This window comes from Thamnophis sirtalis, unplaced genomic scaffold (assembly GCF_051295495.1).
Source record: "Thamnophis sirtalis isolate CommonGarterSnake01/CBP01778 unplaced genomic scaffold, rThaSir2_p1.2 scaffold_2, whole genome shotgun sequence".
NCBI lineage: Eukaryota > Metazoa > Chordata > Lepidosauria > Squamata > Natricidae > Thamnophis > Thamnophis sirtalis.
The window spans coordinates 135337027-135358310 of record NW_028261382.1 but is presented as its reverse complement, the minus strand read 5'-3'; the positions used below and the strand labels follow the sequence as shown (position 1 = coordinate 135358310).

Here is a 21284-nt window from a genome sequence, read left to right as displayed (position 1 = left end):
TGACATGATGTAGTAATACCACTCTATAAAGACTTAGTAAGACTCAGAGGTGGGTGCTTCCGGTTTGGCCCGGATAGGGTGAACCGGTAGTAGCGGTGGCTGGAGGCTCCACCCATCCACCCGGACGCTTCTGTGCATCCATGAGCACGAGTGAACCGGTAGTAAAAAAAATTAGAAACCCACCACTGGTAAACCACACTTAGAATACACACTATAAAAAAAGATATTGAGACTCTAGAAAGAGTGCACAGAAGAGCAACAAAGGTGAATAGGGACCTAGAGGCTAAAACATATGAAGAACAGTTGCAAGAACTGGACATGGCTAGTCTAGTGAAGAGAAGGACCAGGATAACAGGATAGCAGTGTTTCAATATTTGAGGGGCAGCCACAGAGAGGAGGGGGTCAAGGTATTTTCCATAACTACTCAAAGGCCAGACAAGGAACAATGGATGGAAACGGATCAAGAAGAGATTCAGCACAGAAATAAGGAGAACTTTATTGACAGTGAGAACAATCAACCAATGGATCAACTTTGCTTTCAGAAGTTGTGGCTGCTGGAGGCTTTCAAGAAGAGACTGGACTGCCATCTGTTTGAAATGGTGTTGTTGCAGAAAATGACAGGTGTTAGACTTCTCAGGATACAGGAAAAGTTTATTTGGCAGCCAGGTTCAGAAAGCTAGCCCACGGCTAGCATTGCAAGTTCTGAACAGCCTTAATTATCGAAGCACGCATTCTTATACATTCTCAAAAGCATTGCAACACGTAAATACTTAACACATTTCTTAGTGGTTACCTTGAGGAGAAAGCCTTATAAGGAGATGGGATCTTACTTCTCCTTTTGTCTATATAGTACGTGTCATTAATGAACTTTAATTGAACCTAGGATTTTTAACATAAGCTTTCGACATAGGCTTTTTTGACATAGACATCTTGTGGTTAGGCACAGGCTTCCTGTTCTATTGAAAGTTCCAACTCTGTCTATGTGGCTTTTAATATAGAACTATAGGGTCTCTAAGAGGCTGTCCAGCCTGACCCAGTAGGTTTCACACTTAATGTCCAAATCTCACTTTACGGCTGCTTTATCGTAGGCTCTCCTGCTTGGGCAGGGGGTTGGACTACAAGATCTCTTTCAACTCTGTTATTCAGTAAGGGAAAGTCTGTTTAAAAAAATTACGAGGGCGACTAGGATACAGTAAACCCTTCGTTATATTTGGAACTACGAGAACCAATGAAAGAATGAGAAGCCATTCTTTTAGCAAACTTCCTTATCAATGGAGGACTACATCCCCCAGGATTCCACGCACACATACTCCATGAGACTAATTTTAGTCGGGACGCCGCAGAAGGCACAACCGGAACTGAATGTGGCTTCGCCCCGGAAGTGGTCTCCCTGACTTTGATCTAAGAGCCGGCGTGGGAAAAGGAGAGTGCCTTTATCGGCAGCCACGTGCGAGGCGCTGGTGACTATGGCTACCCTCCTGGTCGAGGACTTGCTGGCGCGCGCCGAGGAGCGCAAGGCGGAGACCCAGCGCAGCGTGGCGGTGCATAAGGAGCTGGAGTTGGAGTTCGACGCGGGTAACTTACTAGCGGTGGATAAAAACCCGGCCCCGCGCGCCTTGGCGCGAGCCTCCTCGCAGCGCGAGCCTCTCCTGCGCGCTTTGGCCCGGGATAACACTCAGTTGCTGGTGGGTCAGCTGTGGGCGCTGCCGTCGGAGCGGGCGGAAGCGGGCGCGGGGCCCGTGGTGGCCCGCCTGCCCGAACCCTCCACGCGCTTGCCCAGGGAAAAGCCGCTGCCCAAACCTCGGCCGCTCACCAAATGGGAGCAGTTCGCGCGCCTCAAAGGCATCCGCCCCACGCGCAAGAAGCGCGGCACGTTGGTCTGGGACGAAGCCGCCAAAGAGTGGAGGAGGCGCTGGGGTTACCGCCGAGCCAGCGGGGATCCCTCCGGCGACTGGCTCTTGGAGGTGCCGGACTCGGCCGACCCGTTGGAGGATCAGTTCGCCAAACGGCGCCAGGAGAAGCGGGAGCGGGTGGCGCGCAACGAGCTCAACCGCCTGCGGAACCTGGCGCGCGCTCACCGGGGTCGGGTGGCGGCCGATCTGCACCCAACGGGCCACCAAGACCGGGCCGAGATGGGCCGCGTCTCCACCCTTGCTCGCGTCTCCACCGCCTCCCGCGGCCGCTTCCAGCCTCGCCTCCCCAAGGAGTCCGCCGTGGCGCAGACCAACACAGCCCGCGGGAAGAAGCGTTGCTTCCAGCCGCTGCTGGGAGACCTTGAAGGGGAGAAGAAGCGGCACCTGGAGTTAGCCCGCAGCCTGAGTAGCAAGAAGCCGCCCCTGGACCTGACCCGGGCGGTCAACAAGCAACTCCGCGAAGAGGAGGCCGAAGCTGCCAGAGGCAAAGGGAAAAAGCGCGACCAACGGGGCAAGAGGGGTCGACGGCAGCAGCAGAGGACCGGAAATGCCAAAGGCAAGAAAAGCACAGGAGCAGGTCGCAGAGGGAACCAGGGAGGATCTGGAAGCTTCAACGGCAAAAGGAAAAGAAAATGAGCTTTCCTTGGGTGGGGGTTACACTGCTATCCCAGCTAAACAGCAGACTGATGTGGTTTATTTTACATACCGCTGCAACAAAATGTGGACTTGCTAAGTTAAACATTATTCTAACAACCTATTCTAACTTAATGTTGGCCTTTAATCCCCAAAGAACTTTGTGGGGCCTGACTAAAGAGCATATAAAGACATCGCCAATAAATAAAAATATATAAAGAATATCTTTGAAAGAATCTACTCACTTGAAGAAATATGTACGGTTCAGACAATGCCTTTATTGGGAATTGGAGTGACTTCAAAGAATAAAACTTCAAAGGAGTTGAAATATATAGAAAGACCTGCTTTGTTTATAATAAAGTTCTAATATGCCTTTTTCTTTAAATGAGAATTGAAATGGACACCTCTCAGCTGTAGTGTTTTTCTGTATTTCTTTTTCATGTATCTGAATTGCAGTATCTCCATTGTTGGCCAGGTTGAAGGCAAATCACTAGAAGTGATTTGTGTTTACATCATGTTAACTGATTTTCTTTTGTATGCATTGAGATTATAAATCTGCATATAAAATGTCAAATCATCTCATCAAAATACCATTTTCATCATTTTGACACTATGAATCCTGATTTCAGCAAAACTAGATTTTGTATGTGGGCATGTATGTGGATATATATACTTATCCACTGTTCTTACAGCAAGATTATAAATAAAAACCCTAAGTTTAATTCTGTAGGTTTTTCTGCTGCTCTTAGCAGCAGGGAGTCATAAAATATTAAATTTAATCACCACAATGGAAACTTCCGCTTACCAGCAAGCCCAACTTTATTAAAAACATGTATATGCTTTATATGTTAAAAATCTCAATGATTTTTGGGAATATAAAATCTATTAAAAACAAATGTTGGAAGGAGTCTGATTGGGAAAGATCAGCATAAAAAAATTTGTATATGTTTTTAAAAAATGCACTAAATGTATGTATAGTAGGGCCTAGTGCTTATCTCGCTATAATCTACAATTAGATTAGACTTGGCTAGTTTTATTTGAAAACAAATTGTGTGTGTGTGTGTATATTCAGTGCTCTAGCCCAATTCCCAATCTTTGCATACAGGAGTGGTGGTCGTGTGAGGATGGTTCCATGTGATTGGCAGGCAAATATGCACGCCCTGCTCCATTTGTGTGAGCAGCCAGCAAGCATGCCTGCCACTCGTGCAAATGGAGTGTGCATGCAATGTTTGTCTGCTGCTTATGTAAGTGGGGATACAAATAAACCATGGCAAAACAAATATAGATATTTAAACTATTCATGTCCATTTTTATACTTTGAAATAGAATATTCTTTGGGCTTTAAAAATCCCATCTTGCAAATTAATCTTGAGGTTTTTGGTGATCAAAGCCTAAAAGGATTCTTTAAAAAAAAAAAAAAATCTACAAAGTACTACTGTAGTTGTGTCACTTTATTTATATTGCCTATCTAGATTTATGTTTCTTATTAAACATGAATCTAAATTTTGTTTAGATACTAGTATTTAAACGAACAGGATACAGATTGTGACCATAAAAATATGCTACTTTATATGATACTTTCCTTGGAGGATGGGATCTAATTTTATTAGTCACAACACTACATTGTTAAATGAAAAGGTGTTCTATGGAATTAAGAATGGTGTATGCTATTTTTTTTAATTAGATTTTTTTTATCCTACATTTTTATGTGTTGCTGTCAATGTGTGAAAGTAGGCATTTTATAGAATGTCTAGGACAGTGATGGCCATCCTTTGTCCCCTCGTGTGCCGAAAGTGGGTGCATGCACACCAGCGTGCACGCACATGCTCACATCCATAATGCAAAGCATGCACGACCCCAACCTGTGCACCCTACCTGTGTGCATACACAGGTGCTCCCCTTGCACATGCGCATATAACCACCATCACCACCCTGTGCCCATTTTGGGCCTAGCATGTCTCTCTGGAGCCTCCTGGGACCAAAAACAGGGCGGAAGGAGGGCGGCTCACACCCACCATGGCCGCTTTGGGCCCAGCAGGCCTCCCTAAAGCCGCCTGGGACCAAAAACGCCCCACACATGGATGTGCCACACACACATGCATGCACGACAGAGACCTGAAAATCAGCTGGCCGGTGGGAGGTGCATATGCATGCGCAGTGGAGCTGGGCTGGGGCAACGGCTCACGTGCCAGCAGAGAGGCGTACGAGTGCCACCTGTGCCACTGGTTTATCATCACAAGTCTAGGAAATCTATAAAACGATAAAAATAGGATATCAAAATATGAAACATTTCACACATTTTTGACAAAAGGCTGTATCCTTGTTGGAATGAGTTTTAGTCTTTCTCTTTTTTTTCAGTAAGAAAGTGCTGTACTTTATTTTGTATTTTTTTATTTTCATGTAAGTCTTTTCAATAAAGGCTTAGGGTTAGTTTACAGAAAGTATATAGCAGTGGTTCTCCAGGGGGGAGCAACGTCATCACGGGGTCCGTGAGGGTCTGAAGAAATGTCATGATTTAAATCTTGAGTTAAGTCTTGGAGTCCGTGGACATGTTCCATGGCCTCAAAAGGTATTTAAATGGGGTCAATGGTGAAGAAAAGATTAGGAACAATTGGTATTTAGAATATTAAAATAACATTTCATACTTTGTCTAAAAAGTCATGCATTCTATAGATTTCCTAGGGATACAATGCCAGCTTTTCACATTGCGGGTAACACTTAACTCAAGGCAGCAAACGTACCTGCAAAATTAAGGATGCCAATGGCTTTTCTCATTTCTGTACATATAAGGAAACTGGTGTTTTTAAAGCCAACCTTCATGTCCATTATTTATTTGATTTATATTCCACCTTTATTACCCAAAGAGTATATATGCCATTTAAGCACAGTAAAAAAAACTTGAATGTAAAGTGCTTAGTATTTACTGTAGAGATGCTAAAATCACTCTGCACATCACAAATAAGGGGCTAGAAAACCGGCAATCCAATTTTCTGGTGATGAAAGAAATGTCCTTCTGGGTTCAGCTCCAAGTGGGGAAAAAGACACTGGAGACACGGAGGCTGCTTGGAAAGATGGTTTATTGTTGGACAGGACCACATGGCTTGAGTCCTGAACAGAAAAGGTGATCACATGCTTCAATGTTGGTGGAGAAGAAGAGAAGGCTGAGGAAGGAACTTGCTAGGCTTTTTATAACCTGTTCAGTCCCACCCCTGTTTCCTGTTCCTGTGTAAGATATGTATTCTAATTGGTTGTCAGACTCCCATAGGGCCATGCAGGGGCAACTCTGTAGGCTGCATTTTGAATCTAGGTTTGGTTGAGTTCTCAGATGTTGTGTGGTCAGTTGAGCCAATATTATCATGCTTTAATCCCATCCCCCTGGGGCTGCAGTGGAGAAGTCTTTATTATGTAAGGGGACTATCTTGGCCTTCTTAATGGCCCATTGATAAGGGGGTGGCCAGGAAGCTACAGGCAGCTATTCTGTCTTTTAAAACATGTTTCTTTCTTTTCACATCCAGAGAAATATTCTGCCTTTTCAATATTTCCTAGGATATTTCACTTTTCTGGGAGAGGGCTGGATGATAACTTCTCACACTGGCCTCTTTATTATCTTCATCCGAATCAACGCATAGAGGTAATTTTTTGCATGAGCTAAGAAACTAAGCCCATAACTCCAAAGAACACAAGACTTTGTTAAAAGGGCATTCATACCATGCTTAACCATGGTTTATGCAAGCCAATTTTGCTGGGGTCACACAGCATAATGAACCATAAAGGGAGCCAGCAGAGTTTATGAAAACAGTTTTTATAGATGGCTGGCTAGTTTGTGGTTCAACATGTGCCGTCGTGGTACTGTAATGCAGTCAGCATCGGAACCCGCACCTGTGGGAAAACGCTAGGATGAAGAAGTCAGGTAAGATATCCATCAACTAGGTCTAATGCTCTAAAATTAATGTCCAATAGTCTGGAGAAAGATGAACGCATCGCTGTACCCTTCCTGACCTTGATCTGAAACCCATCCCCTGTCAGCGAGGTGCTACAGCGGATTGCCCAACATAGGGACAACCATTTCTTCCTTTCTCTTTAAAGCTCTTTACTCAATTTGTCCTAACTTCGCTTTCCCGTCGTCCCTTGCTATCCCAAGCAGAGCTGCAGAAGTCATGGCAGGAGGAGGACGCGAGAAGGTGGCTCGTTTGCTGAAGCAGCTGCAGCTGGCAGCGTGAGTGTTTGTGCCTTAGTTTCTTGCTTCTTCCTGGGAGCGTCTAGCAAAAGCAGCTTGGCTCACTTTCCACGAAATTGGAATCAGGCTTGGAAGGTTCGTTTGGGAGCACCTGGCAAAAGCAACTTGGTTTACTTTCCACGAAATTGGAATCGGATTTGGAAGCTTCGTTTCTTTGCGGCGTTAGGAAAAACAAAACCGCAGCAAACCTGTGTAAGAAAAGGCTTGAGAATTTCACAGGTTGTAAAGCCAAGTTCTGGGATAATTATCTTTGGATGCTGATACCTTAATTTACTTATTTCCATCTAGCGTCCTGCTAAGAGAGAGACAAACAGAATGCTAGTCTGTGTTTCAGAAAGTTATTTGTTCAAGCACAGAAATGGACTTTGGTTTATACGTCTAATTTTTGAAGTAAATGCAAACAAATAAAAGGGAAGAAAAGAAATTGACTTTGGTGCATTGTGAAACAGAGCAGCAACACATAGAAAAGTTGTAATTTACAAATCGAAACAAAACCTATTTATTTAATATTATTCATGTACTGAATATGTAGCTACCCTCTGCAGCATATGCACTCGGAGTAGAATTGCAATATTCTACCCAGAATATTGGGGGGGGGGGGGGATGAAATATTGAAATATAAAATATAGTAATTAAAATGTCATAGTAACATTTTTTTCACTGAAGAAAAATTAAACCAATTAGTAATTGTTTGGAATAAAGATATATTTTCCTATGTAGTTTCTCCTTTTAAAAAATATAAATAAAACCACTCATTTAAACATATCTTTTGGAGGAGAGCAATACATTTTTAACATGAATTGAATGATATTATTTCAAAAATGTGCAGGTATAAACGGATTAGAGACAGTAGGTGGAAAGAGTTGACATTAGAGACTTATCCATATTTATTGAGTACTATTAAAATAATGGACTATGAATTAACGTTTATTGTATAAAATGTTCAGATTGCCTCAGTTTTAAAAGATAGTACGTAGTGCCCAGGAGCAACTAGCCTATGCAAAATAATAAATACATGAGAATTCAATAATTGAATAAGTAGCTTTAAATTATATGCACCACTACTTGTGAATAAATGCCATAGGAGCCAATGAAATTGTTCTATAAACATGGTTCAAAGGGTTGGCAAAGTGAACATGCAAAATGTACTCTTAGCCTTAGAAAGATTCTTAAAAGTCTTAATAATTTGTTGCTCCTATGACTACTTTATAAAATCAAAGATAAAATATACCAAAGATAAACTGCCATTAATAGATGTAATAAATAACTGGGGTTGAAATCTTACATTGAAATGAATGTAAATTGCCTCATTTTAAGCCCTGTTTAAATTTACATTCAGATTAGATTGTGATATTGTACAATCAATGACATTTCAATAAGAGGCAATTGCCACGAGGTGGCAGAATGTCCTTGTGAATTAAAGCTATCAATTGTTTCTATAGACAGTGTTGATATTTCCTCTCAGTACTTCCTTACGGTAATCAATTTCCTTTTTTCTTTTCAATAGATGCACGTGTCCAGTTCATTCTCACACTTACAGTCAAGGTGAACTGTTATTTTTTTGTGTTATCTATGTCAGTACATTAATTATTCCCTGTTCCAAGTTCTGCAGATATTAAATCACCATTACAAATAGTAATTATTTTACCAAGTAAACCAGGCCAGAAGTTTTTTTCAAGAGTTAAAACCTAAGGATTGATGGACAGTATATTGTTAGCAAATCATCATGCTGTGTCTGGTACTGCATCAGAATCTTTGCGTCTGGGGATAACGCTTGACCAGGAAGCTTTATTGGGAGGCAATGTTTTTCATTCCCCAAGGTCAATTATCTAATAGGTAGCAGATTTTAGATGAATTGCACAGCATCTTAAGAGTTTGGAGGAGGTGCAGGTTGGAATTTTGGAACATGTGTTTCTTTGAGTCAAAACGGAAGAAACAATCCCTCCTTGGCAATCCCTGATTGGATATTCATACGATGAAATACGTGTAGGATGTACTAACTCTGATTCCTCAAATGCTGTTATTTTTTAATTATATATAAAAATACTATGTTTTATATATAATAATGTTACACATAATAATAATAATTATACAAGTAGCCCTCGATGACCATATTTGGTACCAGCAACTTCATCATTAAGTAATGTGGTGTTAAGTGAAATATCACTTAATTGTGCTGAACTTACAACAGTTGTTAAGAGACATCATGTCACTATGACTTGTGGTCTTGCTTCTTCACTTGTTGCAAGTCACTTGTGAAGCTTGCAAATGCTGATCATCTGACTCGGGGGACACTGTGATGGTCATAAATGTGTAACAGTTGTGAAGCACCTGCATGGCAATCATGTAACAGTGGGGATGCTGCATTGGTCACAAGTTCAAGCCCCAGTCATAACTTTTTCAGTTTCATAATTTCAAACAGTTACTATGTAGGACAGTCATTAACCAAGGATTACCTGTATTTTTCATCTTAGCTTAAATATCAGAAGAAAGTGCTAATTAGAATAGGGAATTAAAGAAAATTAGATTAAAGAAAAAAAATCAGAGTTGTAGAACAAAGCAAAAAAAAAAATCCCAATTAGTCCACTGCAAAGTTCCACATTCTAAGGTTTTGTTAGAGTCATCTAATGGTTTAACTTTGCAATCCATTAGAACAGGTGTCGAACTCAAGACCCAGGGGCTGGATCCAGCCCATAGGGTACTTAGGTCTGGCCCATGGGGCCACCCTGGAAACAGCAAAGGACCACCCCACAGTGCCTCTGCCAGCAAAAAGCTCAGGAGTCCATTTTTGCTGGCAGAGAGCTCAGGCCACCACAGGCACCCCCGACATGAGTGACGTCAAGCTGGCCATGCCTACCCTGGCCACGCCCACCCCAGCCTTCTAAGGTCAAATACAACGCTGATACAGTCCTCATTGAAATCAAGTTTGTTACTCCTGATCTAGAATGTTTGCTTCTTGGGCAGGTTAAAAGTATGAGTGGAGGACAGCAGATTTAATTTTAGACTTTGATTGCTGAATTGCTAATTCATCAACTCTATGATTCTAGGAAAATAAACTCTGGACATCCCAAGAAAAAAAATATAGAATCACTTATTACATTTGGGGTGACGGGGGCAACAATTTGTGTTTTTACCATTCTCATCTCTGAAATATGTGATTAGCCAAGGAGCACTCAATCCTATGGCAGTGTTGGATCTAAGAAAATGTGGATTAATCAATGTATGAATGAGACCATTCAGATCCACCATAAACTGCCTACAGGAAGAGCAACACACATATATTACAGTAACTCTTGTTTGATTTATTTATTGTTAAATTTAATAATTTGTTTATTTGCAAAATTTCTATACAGCATCCACTTAAAAACAAATCCTCAAAGTAGGTTACAATTAAAACAGTTCAAGCAATAGGAATAATTGAAGCTGGTCATTTGCAAAGCAAAACTTGTTTATTATTTATTTTATTTGTATTTATTTTATTTTTTATTCTGCCTTTATTATTCTTTATAAATAACTCAAGGTGGTGAACATATCTCATACCCCTTCCTCCTCCTATTTTCCACACAACAACAATCCTTTGAGGTGGGCTAGGAGAGTATGTTATTTTGCTTTTACTTTTCTTGCCACTTTGCTTAATGCAAATGAAAAAGAATTCTATATAGATTTCAAATAAAAAAAATGAAACAACAGTGATAAATGGGATGGTAAAAGAATGGATTTTGCAAAAATTCACATGTTTCAAAGAGAACAATACATATAATTTTGCAAGACAAATGAAGTCTTTAACAAAAGCTTAGCTCTACCAGATAATACAACAGCAGGATTTCTATTGTACCATCCAAAGAAAACAATGGAAGTGGCTTGGACATGTTGTTGGGATGTCAAATTAATTACAGAAATTATTGCAGATTCAGACATTAGAGGAAGTCGACCATGTGGAGAACCAATGAGAGAGAGCATAACAAGCAACCCAAAGACAGCAGATTAAAGTACAGTTTGAGAAAACAGAAATGTTTCTATATTAATTGTTGGATGCATCCTGCGTCCCAAAGCTTATTAGTAGGCTTATTATCATGGCTTAATTGTTTGGCCATAAATTCAGAAACTAAATATTGAATGCAGCTTCCAGACAGTGGTTTACTCAGTAAGGGAATCAATATCTCATTTTTTGTATAGGAAGGGATCGATCGATCGATCGATCTATGTGGTGCACTCTGGAACAAAAATGGCTGGATTGGCTCTAGATTTAGATAGAAAGCAAAGCAATAACCTGGTTATTATAAAGGTGAGTATTTTTTTCAATAGGTCTACTCTAAATGTAGCTAAGTCCAGAGATAATGCCATGCCATATTTGGAATGGAAGGGAGGGGGAGAGAATAACTAATCTGTTCTCTGATTTACCTGATCTTTTTAAAGATTCTTTTAAATTTAAATGAAATTAAATGGGAAGATGGCAGGCTGCAATGTGCCAGCCTTAGGCCTAGAGGTGTTCTTAAAATTAAAAACAGTAACTAAAAAAGTTGAACCCCTGCAGTATTGAGTATCATAATTTTTTTAAAAGATTTTTTGTTGTTACTTGCAACATCTTGTCTGACCCATCACTACCCCATGGACAATATTCCTCCAGGCCTTCCTATCCTCTACCATCCTCTGGAATCCATTTGGTGATGCTTTGGTGACTTCATCCAGCCACCTCACTCTCAGTGGTCCCCTTCTTCTTTTGCCCTCAATCTTTCCCAGCATTAGGCTCTTCTCCAGTGTGTCCTTCCTTCTCATTAGGTGGCCAAAGTATTTGAGTTTCCTCTTCAGGATCTGGCCTTCTAAAGAGCAGTCAGGGTTGATCTCCTCTAGGACTGATCGGTTTAATTGTCTTGCAGTCCAAGGGATCTCAGGAGTCTTCTCCAGCATCATAGTTCAAAGGCCTCAATTCTTTGGTGCTCAGTCTTTCTTATGGTCCAACTTTCACAGTCATACATTGCAACTGGGAAAACCATACCTAATTTTCTTTCTGATAAATGCTTACTTTGTGATTGGAAATGCCTTTATGATGGCTGTAATATGTGCTTCAGTTTCCATGACAGGGATAGCATTTTATACATTTGCCTTCATCTCTATGGTGAAATTCTTAAAACATTACAGAATCTCAAATGCAATGGCCATTCCAGTAGAATTTCTGTTTTCCATAAACTAAACAGCAAGCTAACTGCATTGTTTTCATTCCAGGTACTAAAGATATTGCTTTGGGGAAAACAGACTATGCCTTTGAGGTAAAGACACTAAACAAACTGCTACTTGTTGAAAGGCACATTTCCATTAGTTATATTAAAAGGTGACTTGTGCCCATACTTCCATAAACTATTTTTACTGAAATGTTGTTGTTGTTGTTTTTTCCAGATGGCTGTTTCCAATATCCGATATGGAGAGGGAGTTACTAAAGAAGTGGGAATGGTATAGAATAGTTTCCAATATTTCAAAAAAAAGTGGTTACTTAATTCTTTTTTGAAAAAGAGGAAGAATTTTACATACATTGTATCTATATCACATGAAACAGAATTATAAAATATCCTGCATCTGCCATTGTTTTTGGTTAGGTCAGCTAAGGATTGCGAGATTTGAACTCGAATACATATGGAGAGACCCTGATTTGGAAAGGCTCCATTTGGTTTTGGCAACATTGCAGTCAAGGAATTAATTATTATACTCCTCCAACTGGATCCAAGGTATCCAATTGGAAAAGACGATGCAATAGATACCTTTGAGACCATGTTAATCTGTTAATTATTCTTTCCATTTCAGAAATCCACATTAAGATACAAGTTAGTGATAATTTGGGAGCCCTACACTGGGCAGCCAACTATCAAGTTGAATATCTGGCATTTTACGATGGAACAACATTTTCAGATTTCACCCCTTTCACTTTCTTTGTTTTAACTGTATTTTCATTTACTATAGGACTTGCAGAATTGGGGTGCTAAAAACGTTTGTGTGATGACAGATAAGACTCTTTGTCAGCTTCCTCCCATGACAGCAGTGTTAGAGTCTCTGACAGTCAATGGCATAAACTTCCAAATCTATGATGATGTGAGAGTGGAACCCACAGACCAAAGGTATTCGTTCTTCCCTGCGTTTGTGCAGCCTACTGGAATCATTAGGCAGAGATGGAGAAGCTGTGCACTCTAGATATTAGATATGACTCCACATCACGGTATTTTATAAATTGTGAGTTGGATAAGTGTAAAATAAATTGAAATGATTTTTTTTTCATTTCAAGTTTCCTAGATGCCATTGAGTTTGCCAAAAAGGGGGAGTTTGACTCCTATGTTGCCGTAGGTGGGGGTTCAGTCATAGATACTTGTAAAGCTGCTGATCTCTATGCATCAAGTCCAAGATCAGATTTCTTAGATTACGTCAATGCTCCTATTGGAAAAGGCAAGCCTGTTACACACCATCTCAAACCTCTGATAGCAGGTAAGGAAAAGCTCTGGACTGGGGGTGAGGGATGATTGTAAAACAATAGAGCTTATGTGATAGGTTTGAGTTCTCTTATTTGAATTGGTTTTGTAAACTAATTGGATTGGATTCTCTTGAGCTATTTGGGGAAATCAGACCATGGAAATACTTGCATAGGTAGAGAACTTTTCTAATGATAACAGATACTTTTCATTATAAGAGTGTATTTTGCTCAAGTTTTTCTTCTTACTCTTGTTTTAGAATTATTTTTTCCTAGTCTTCACCATTTTTCACACAATGATTCTACATCATGACATTATATTGCTCCTAAGACCAATACTGGGATGTAATATAGCACCTGACAACTTTGTACAGGCTGTTTGACAGTTCACAATAAATTGGTTGATTTACTGATGAGTAAATACCTTTTATTCATATATGTGCTATTGAATTCCAGATGAAGTTGCTACAGCTTTTGAAGTAAAGTTGAAATATAATAAGCCATCAGTACCTGAGGGCAGCACATTCCCCACCTCTGATGAACGTTATTGTGTGCGTAATGTGTAGCTAAGTGTACTATTACATTTAATTTGCTCTTTTCAAAAGTTCCTACAACAGCTGGAACTGGAAGTGAAACCACTGGAGTTGCTATTTTTGATTACAAAGAACTAAAAGTAAAAACTGGTAAGGGTTGTACATTTGCACTTATTTTAATTTTATAATACCTCCTGGCTTTTTAAGAAACTTCTTTCCTGAAATTTTATTTAAATCTCAGTAATATTCTTAATTATTTGAAAGGGTCAAATGATTTTGCATAGTGTAAATCATTTTAACCATTATTGCAAAATCTATTTAGAAAGTTCTCATTTCTAAATATACATAAATATTTTTCTATATTTAGGCATTGCATCTAGATCCATTAAGCCTACTTTGGGTATTATTGACCCATTACACACTCTCCATATGCCAGAGCGGGTGGCAGCTAATAGTGGTTTTGATGTGCTTTGGTAAGTATATTTTATACAACTTTTTTAGTTATACATTAGTTAACTTCACAATTTGGGATGATTCTGCATGTGGGAATGATGTTAGAAGACATGAGGAAGATATGTAGCCTGGGCAACAGTCTGATAAGAGGCAGCTCTGTCCACAGGTAGTGAAAAAACATAGGAAGCATTTCAGAAGAGAAGCAAAGCAGAGTTTGAGTGAAATAGATTGGCTATCCCTTGGGTATAGTTTGTACGCCCAACAGGTTGTGGAATCATGAAGTCTATTGCTTTTGCCTTACATATGAGCAAACAAGTTGGGAAAGAGGCCCAGTTTTTGCCTCCTTAGCTACAATTCCAATGGTAGTTCCCTGCTTTTCTATGCGTTCAGCCAGAAGTTTCTCTGAGGACAAAAATGTGGAATAAGTAACCCATTTGACCCCATCAGGACAAGCCCTAGTTATCTTTTATTGAAACATACTGCACTTCAATTTTTTTTGCTTAAATTGACCTTAATGGATTATGAGGGAACATATTTGGTCCTGAGGAGGAATAAAAAAAGCATTAGGAAAACATTCATCCTCTCATAATCAAACCCTGTATGTAGTTTATTGGTAGCTCAATATGATGCACACCTTGTGTAGTATTTGGGAAATAGTTGCGCTAAGTCTAGGTACAAAGATATGCTATCATTTTACCATTTTGAAAAGGTCAGGAACAGTCATTGACCTTCTGTTTTCCCAAATAATATTGATTTGCAAATCCTTATAGGAAACAACCCATAAAGTCAAATCCTTATATATTTCTCCCCACTTTCCCATTCAACCTGCCAGCCATGCTCTTGAATCCTACACTGCTCTACCCTACAACAAGCGCAGCCCTTGTCCTTCAAACCCAGTGAACCGGCCAGCTTATCAAGGAAGCAACCCCATCAGTGATGTCTGGGCTGTCCATGCATTACAGATTGTTTCCAAATACTTAAAGAGGTACAGGTCTTCAAATGACCTTTTATCCTTGTATTAATTTTTTTCCCTTTCAGTATTCAAATGATTACTTAAACTTTAAAATATAAAATCTGTGTTGTGTAGGGTTAGGATTAGAGTTAGAGTTAATCAGGCTACTTCCTGAAATAAGTTCATAAAGAGCAAATAAAACAGTTTGCCATAATATAATGTTATCTGGATATGTTAGATTACAAATTCCATTGTTCCCAGCCAAATTTTTGAGGAATTGTGCAGTGCATCAAATTACTGAAAGACAGCAATTACAAAGTCCAACTAAGCAAATCTGACACATCACAAAAGTTGGATACTCACAGTCCTCTTTACTAAGCAACAACACAAAATCTTTATGATACTAATTCAGAACAAATGCAATGCACCACACTTTTGAACAACATAGTTTGAGATTCTTCTCCAACATGTACATTTTGAATATTGATATTGGTAGTTGTCATATCCTTTTTTTAGGGAACAAAGAATGTAAATGATCTTCCTTTCCACTCCTCAAGAATTCCTCAAAAAAGTCTTATCAATATTTGTAGACACCCTCAGTTCACTGTATATAAAAGAGATTGGATCTTTCTTTTATCCATTTCTACTTGCAGAGCATTTCCCATCATAAGCTACGCTACCTAACAGTCCTACAAAAGTCACTTATCCTCATTCCTACACAGTGACGTGCGGTGAGGTTTATAGCTGGTGAGGCAAAAAGGAAGAAAGCGACTTTTGGCCGCCCTGTGGACATAGCGGTGGGGCAGCCAAAAGCCACTTTCTAGAAAGAAAGAAAGTGCCAGCCCACCAGCAGAGGCGGGTAAAAGACCCGCCTCTGCTGGCGGGCTGCCCCGACACAGAGAAAGAAAGCTGGCGGGTTGCCCCTCTTCTGAAACAAGCCACTTTCTAGAAAGAAAGAAAGTGCCAGCCTGCCAGCAGAGGCGGGTGAAAGACACAGAGAAAGAAAGCTGGAAGGCTGCCCTCCCTGCCTCTCCTACCCCCTTTCCTCTGAGTGAAGAAACAAACACTGCCCCGACACAGAGAAAGAAAGCTGGCGGGCTGCCCTCCCTGCCTCTCCTACCCCCTTCCCTCTGAGTGAAGAAACAAACACACGCACGCGCACACACACACACAGACAAATTACTTACAATTACTTACAAATTACATTAATTTTGAATTCCTCCCCCTCCCTCCGACCCACATACCTTTTCCAGTTGTTTCACAATCACAGAGGATTTCAATTCTGCTCTTGCCTGCTATCATGAAAATGTAAAAATATAAAAGGAAAAAGGCAAGAGCTGCTGAGGTCAGGCTGTGTTAGCTGCTGCCAGAGTCCCCAATGGATGACTCTGCTTAACTGTTTAAAAAAGCCTCTAAAAAAACCACCATCTACCGGAGGCAGCAAGAGAACCACGTGCCTCATCTACATAAGGAATGTTTCGGCTTTTAACCCTTGCTTAACTCTGCTCGAGTGATCATAAAGTCAGACTAAATGAGGCACGTGGTTCTCCTGTAGAGGGCACTTTTTTAGAGGCTTTTTTAAACAGTTAAGCACTAAGCAGAGTCATCCACTGTGACTCTGACAGCAACTACCTCAGCCTTTTTCCTTTTACATTTTTCTTTTCTTTTCATGATGACAGTGGTGAGGCTCTGCCTCCCCTGCCTCCCCTGATTGCACATCAATGTTCCTACATAGCAAAGCTAGTGATAGAATTGTAGTATGATGCAGCTGGAAGCCACCAGATTGAGGAAACTGAAGTTGGGATTTCTGCATGAAAAATAATACGCTTGCTGCTAAGATACAAAAAAGGGTTTATTGTCTATCAAAAAATGAAGAGTAATACCTTGTTAACACTTAACATACTATAAGAACCTATCTTATACATATGAACATTTCTGCTTTCTTGAATAAAATATTGTTCTTATTGGTAGAGCCATAAAGAATCCAGAAGATCAAGAAGCAAGATTTAACATGCATCTGGCAAGTGCTTTTGCTGGCATTGGGTTTGGAAATGCTGGTGTACATCTTTGGTAAGTTAAGTACATCATTTTTATTTGCACTAACAAAACAAATGTTTGGTAAAAATCAAAAGGCTTCAAAATAAACAATTTAGAGAAATTCACTTGGGTTTTGATTATATCACCATTAGTAACAGTCTTTGTACAACTGAAATGAAAACACACTTTGGCTGAGAGGATTGGGAGGTGAGGTGCTCACAGATACTTTTTCTGTACCTTTTTCTGGACAATTACATTATTATCAACTTGTATCTGTTCAAATTGCCTACATGATTTCTTTATTGCATAATTTTGGTACTAATTCAGGTTCTTTGTTCTTTCCAGCCATGGCATGTCTTATCCAATTTCCGGTTTGGTGAAGAATTATAAAGCAAAGGATTATAATGTGGATCATTCTTTAGTGGTAACAATTTAATATACCCATTAGTCCTTTGTCTTTAATGATATACCCTGCTTTCCCCAAAATAAGACCTCCCTAGATAATAAGCCCAATCAGGCTTTTAAGCACATACACTAAAATAAGCCATCCCCTGAAAATAAGCCGTCCCCGAAAATATTGCAACACAGCAGCAGCCATGAGGTAACCACGCTCACTGCTTCCTACATCTCGAAAATAATAAGGCCTCTCTGAAAATAAAACCAATTGCTTATTTAGGGGATCAAAAGAAAATAAGACCCTGTCTTATTTTGGGGATAACATGGTAAGTTTGTTCCTATGATTTTTCAGTGAATTCTATCGATGATTATTGGTAATGTGTCTAAATAAATGTGCTGTTTTGTTTTGCTCCAGCCACATGGCCTTTCGGTCATCCTCACCTCTCCAGCAGTGTTTACCTTCACAGCACCAATGTGTCCAGAGCGCCACTTGGAAGCTGCCCAAATCATGGGTAAGAGTCTGATGATAAAAGTCATTCATGTTTTTAAAAAATCTGCCAGAGGAGATGGAGACAATAAATGTTTGCCTTTCCTGGCAATTTGATTTTGGAAACTGCCTAGGAAATGAAAAAGCTGTTCTCATTTGAACTGTGGAGAATACCAGAACTGATATAAGGAAGATCATTGACATTTAGCCTGGTAACAGAGGTTAGACTGGTCAACTTTGATGTTATGTTAAAACATTCCATTTCTTTTGATTGTAATGCCTTGAGAGGATGGATGGGTCAGGCTCATTCCATCCAGCCTAGAAAACCAGGTATATTCCAGAAGCACACAAATAAGGCAGGAAGAGAATAGCCCACTTTGATTGTGCTCCTTAGTGTTCCCCAAGCTTTTAAAATATGCTGCTTGTATAAATCTTATGTTGCCTGTTATATTGCAATGTTAAGAGGTCCACCTCCATGTGTATGTCTAATTCAGTTTTAAAATTCAAATCTCTGTTGGCCACACATCTCCTGATAGCCTTGAACTTCATAAATTAATTGTATGCTACTCTTTTCGTGTGCATATCAGAAAGTTTAGTGTGAGTAAAATATAGGAGACACAGGTTTCCATCTTGCTTTACATCAGCACTGAGCTTGCCTTAGCTTGCCTTGGTAAAGAAAAATAAGACATGAAAGTAGATAGATCCAATAAGCAAGGGGAAAGACATTAATTTGAGAATGTTTACAGGAGTTAGATTTCAATTAAATTAGTTAGAATTAAATTCTCTAAAGTGACAGAACAAAATCACAATGGAATGCTGAATGTGACCTCTCTTCTAAACAAGACTTCGGCAGCTGTCCCTGCTCACCTGTTCTGGCTGCCATTGTCTAGCACACCTGAGATTTAACTTAGGTTGGGCAGCTTCCAAATAATGGATCTTACTAAATGCAAAAATGGCAAACAAACTATTTTTCACGGCAGCTAAGCTGATCTCTCATTCCCCCCCCCCCATTTTAGCTCAGACTATATTTTGTAAACCGCTTTAATTGAGAAGTGATTTCATGAACTTTAAGTTGATGTTGTTCTTAGCAAAATAACTTCTTTAATGTGTAAAGATATACATCAATGAGCTTTCAATGATATGATAAGTTATAACACTATTTTTTACAAACTTGATGTTTCTTTTTAGGAGCTAACATCAGTAATGCCAAGATGAAGGATGCTGGGCTTATTCTGGCAGACACTCTCCGAAAAATTTTATTTGATCTCAATGTTGATGATGGTTTAGCTGCCCTTGGTTATTCAAAAGCCGATATTCCCGCTTTAGTCAAAGGCACCCTGCCTCAGGTAGGACCGATTGCAAGATCTATTTCTCTGAAAATAACCACCAGGTCTTAATTTGTTGTATTTTCATGCTGGCTCTGAGAATATTGTTTGCTTCTTTTAGCAGCAGTGTATAAAGAACAAGTTGTTATAGGGCCTTTTTTTTTTTTGCATAGATGTTCTGCCTCAAAAAGAGAGCAAAAAGAAAAAAAAGTAAATATTTGCTTATCCAGGAACATTTAATGATAATCACACTTATTCTCAGAAAATGGCTGTCCCATTACAACATTTGATAACAAACAGCTGTGCATATGTATGCATGAGTTAAATGAAGGTATGAGGAAAAAAGACATGAAGCTATTATTATTCTTTCAGGGTCACAAATGGGAAGTCTATAGGCCATCACTGTTGATCACTTGCAGTGTATCTTGGGATATTGAGTGTTAGAAGTCACCAACATCTGAAGGACCTCAAATTCCCTAAATTTATTAGCTCTAGTATGAGGTTTTTTGTCATTTTTTTCTATCCAGTTCTAACACTCAGATTGATCATTAAATTTTGCTAATATGAGCCAAAATTGGCCTTTAGGACATCTGAAATTGTTTCTGTGTCACATAGATTTTATGTCACACTCATAACTTACTTCTCAAACTTTCCAGAGTCTCAGAAAGTTCACAACACAGTCCGTTTTTCCACTGAACATTCAGATTTGTTACATAGCCCTTTAGATCCACTGTAGGTGGCTGTTTATTCAGCACATGGCTAAAAAAGAACAGGAATAAAGCTGCTGAACTATGGACATGAATCAGAATCTAATATTCAAAAAGAGCATTATATATATATATATATGTATGTATGTATATGCTTCTCTATTTTTCAAAACTCAAAACTTAATTAAAAAGGTCTTTGTTCCAAAAGAAATAAGATTGCACCCTTTGAACTGAAATTCTAACATCTCATATCATAAAATTACTGAATGTATATTATTAGGATTACTGCACAAGGCAGGTTGTCTAATAAAGTTTTTTTTTTTGCGCCAGATCTTATCTGTGATTTGTATTCTACCTAGCTATTGGTTTTTCCTAGAACTTTACAAAAGTCTTTTTCTTCTTATAGGAGAGAGTGACTAAATTATCCCCTCGCCCTCAAACAGAAGAAGAGCTGTCATCCCTGTTTGAAGCATCTATGAAATTATATTAATTTGTTTTTAAAAAAAACTTTAAGCAGTGTTTTCTCATTTCAGGGGATAAATCAATTCAAAATTTTATACGGGGATTATATGTAAATGTCATTTCCTATTAAGAACTCCAACATTCATGTTTATTTTTACACATGATTATAATTGGAGATAGTCAGATTTCATTCACTAGTGGTGATCACTGGAATTAATGATAGTTTTGTCATGAGAGAAAAATATAGTAAAGAATGTTTTGGTTTGCCATTTCACTATCTCCACACCAATTGGGTCAAGCAGGGGTACAAGAATAAAACTTTTATAAGTTCAAAACATCCTGTTATGTATTTTATTATTATTGGTTGTTGTGTGTAGCAGTTTCTCTTTGTTATTCCCATTTAAACAAGGATGCCTTGTAGTTTTTATAATTGGCTTGAACTCTTGGCTCTGTAATATTGCATCCTATTGATTGTGAACTAGGAGTGTTTTACCTTAGTATATTAAATGTGAGTCTGAAGATCCTCTGATATTTATTGCTTGTAAAAGCAGAAGAGGAAATCGTGGACAGTCTTTCGTCTTAAGGCTACTACATCTGATCTCCAAGCATTAAGATGACCAGAGGATTAGAGCAAAGAGATGGAGGATTGAAGAAACTCTTAATTCCTTGATGTCTTCTAGTCATTGTCTGGATTTTGT

At 39.2% G+C, this 21284-nt stretch overlaps 2 protein-coding genes across 6 annotated transcripts; both read left to right on the top strand.

Annotated features, from left to right (window-relative positions):
• Nucleotides 1-1396: 1396 nt before the first annotated feature.
• RRS1 (regulator of ribosome synthesis 1) lies at nucleotides 1397-3442 on the top strand. Its single transcript, XM_014058896.2, has one exon. It carries the CDS (start codon nucleotides 1467-1469, stop codon nucleotides 2547-2549), a length of 1083 nt encoding a protein of 360 aa, XP_013914371.2. The 5' UTR covers nucleotides 1397-1466; the 3' UTR covers nucleotides 2550-3442.
• Nucleotides 3443-6662: 3220 nt separating this feature from the next.
• On the top strand, nucleotides 6663-20926 carry ADHFE1 (alcohol dehydrogenase iron containing 1). 5 transcript variants are annotated; one of them, XM_087706993.1, is made up of 14 exons: nucleotides 6663-6762; nucleotides 8291-8328; nucleotides 12007-12050; nucleotides 12178-12231; nucleotides 12736-12890; nucleotides 13055-13251; nucleotides 13840-13917; nucleotides 14135-14240; nucleotides 15053-15205; nucleotides 17144-17242; nucleotides 17555-17633; nucleotides 18021-18117; nucleotides 19281-19438; nucleotides 20531-20926. In XM_087706993.1, exons 1-14 carry the CDS (start codon nucleotides 6704-6706, stop codon nucleotides 20612-20614), a joined length of 1401 nt encoding a protein of 466 aa, XP_087563119.1. In that variant the 5' UTR covers nucleotides 6663-6703; the 3' UTR covers nucleotides 20615-20926. The 5 variants fall into 5 exon arrangements, with proteins under 5 accessions (XP_087563119.1, XP_087563120.1, XP_087563124.1 ...); XM_087706995.1 differs by lacking the exon at nucleotides 6663-6762 and adding an exon at nucleotides 6767-6858; XM_087706994.1 differs by lacking the exon at nucleotides 12178-12231.
• Nucleotides 20927-21284: the final 358 nt, after the last annotated feature.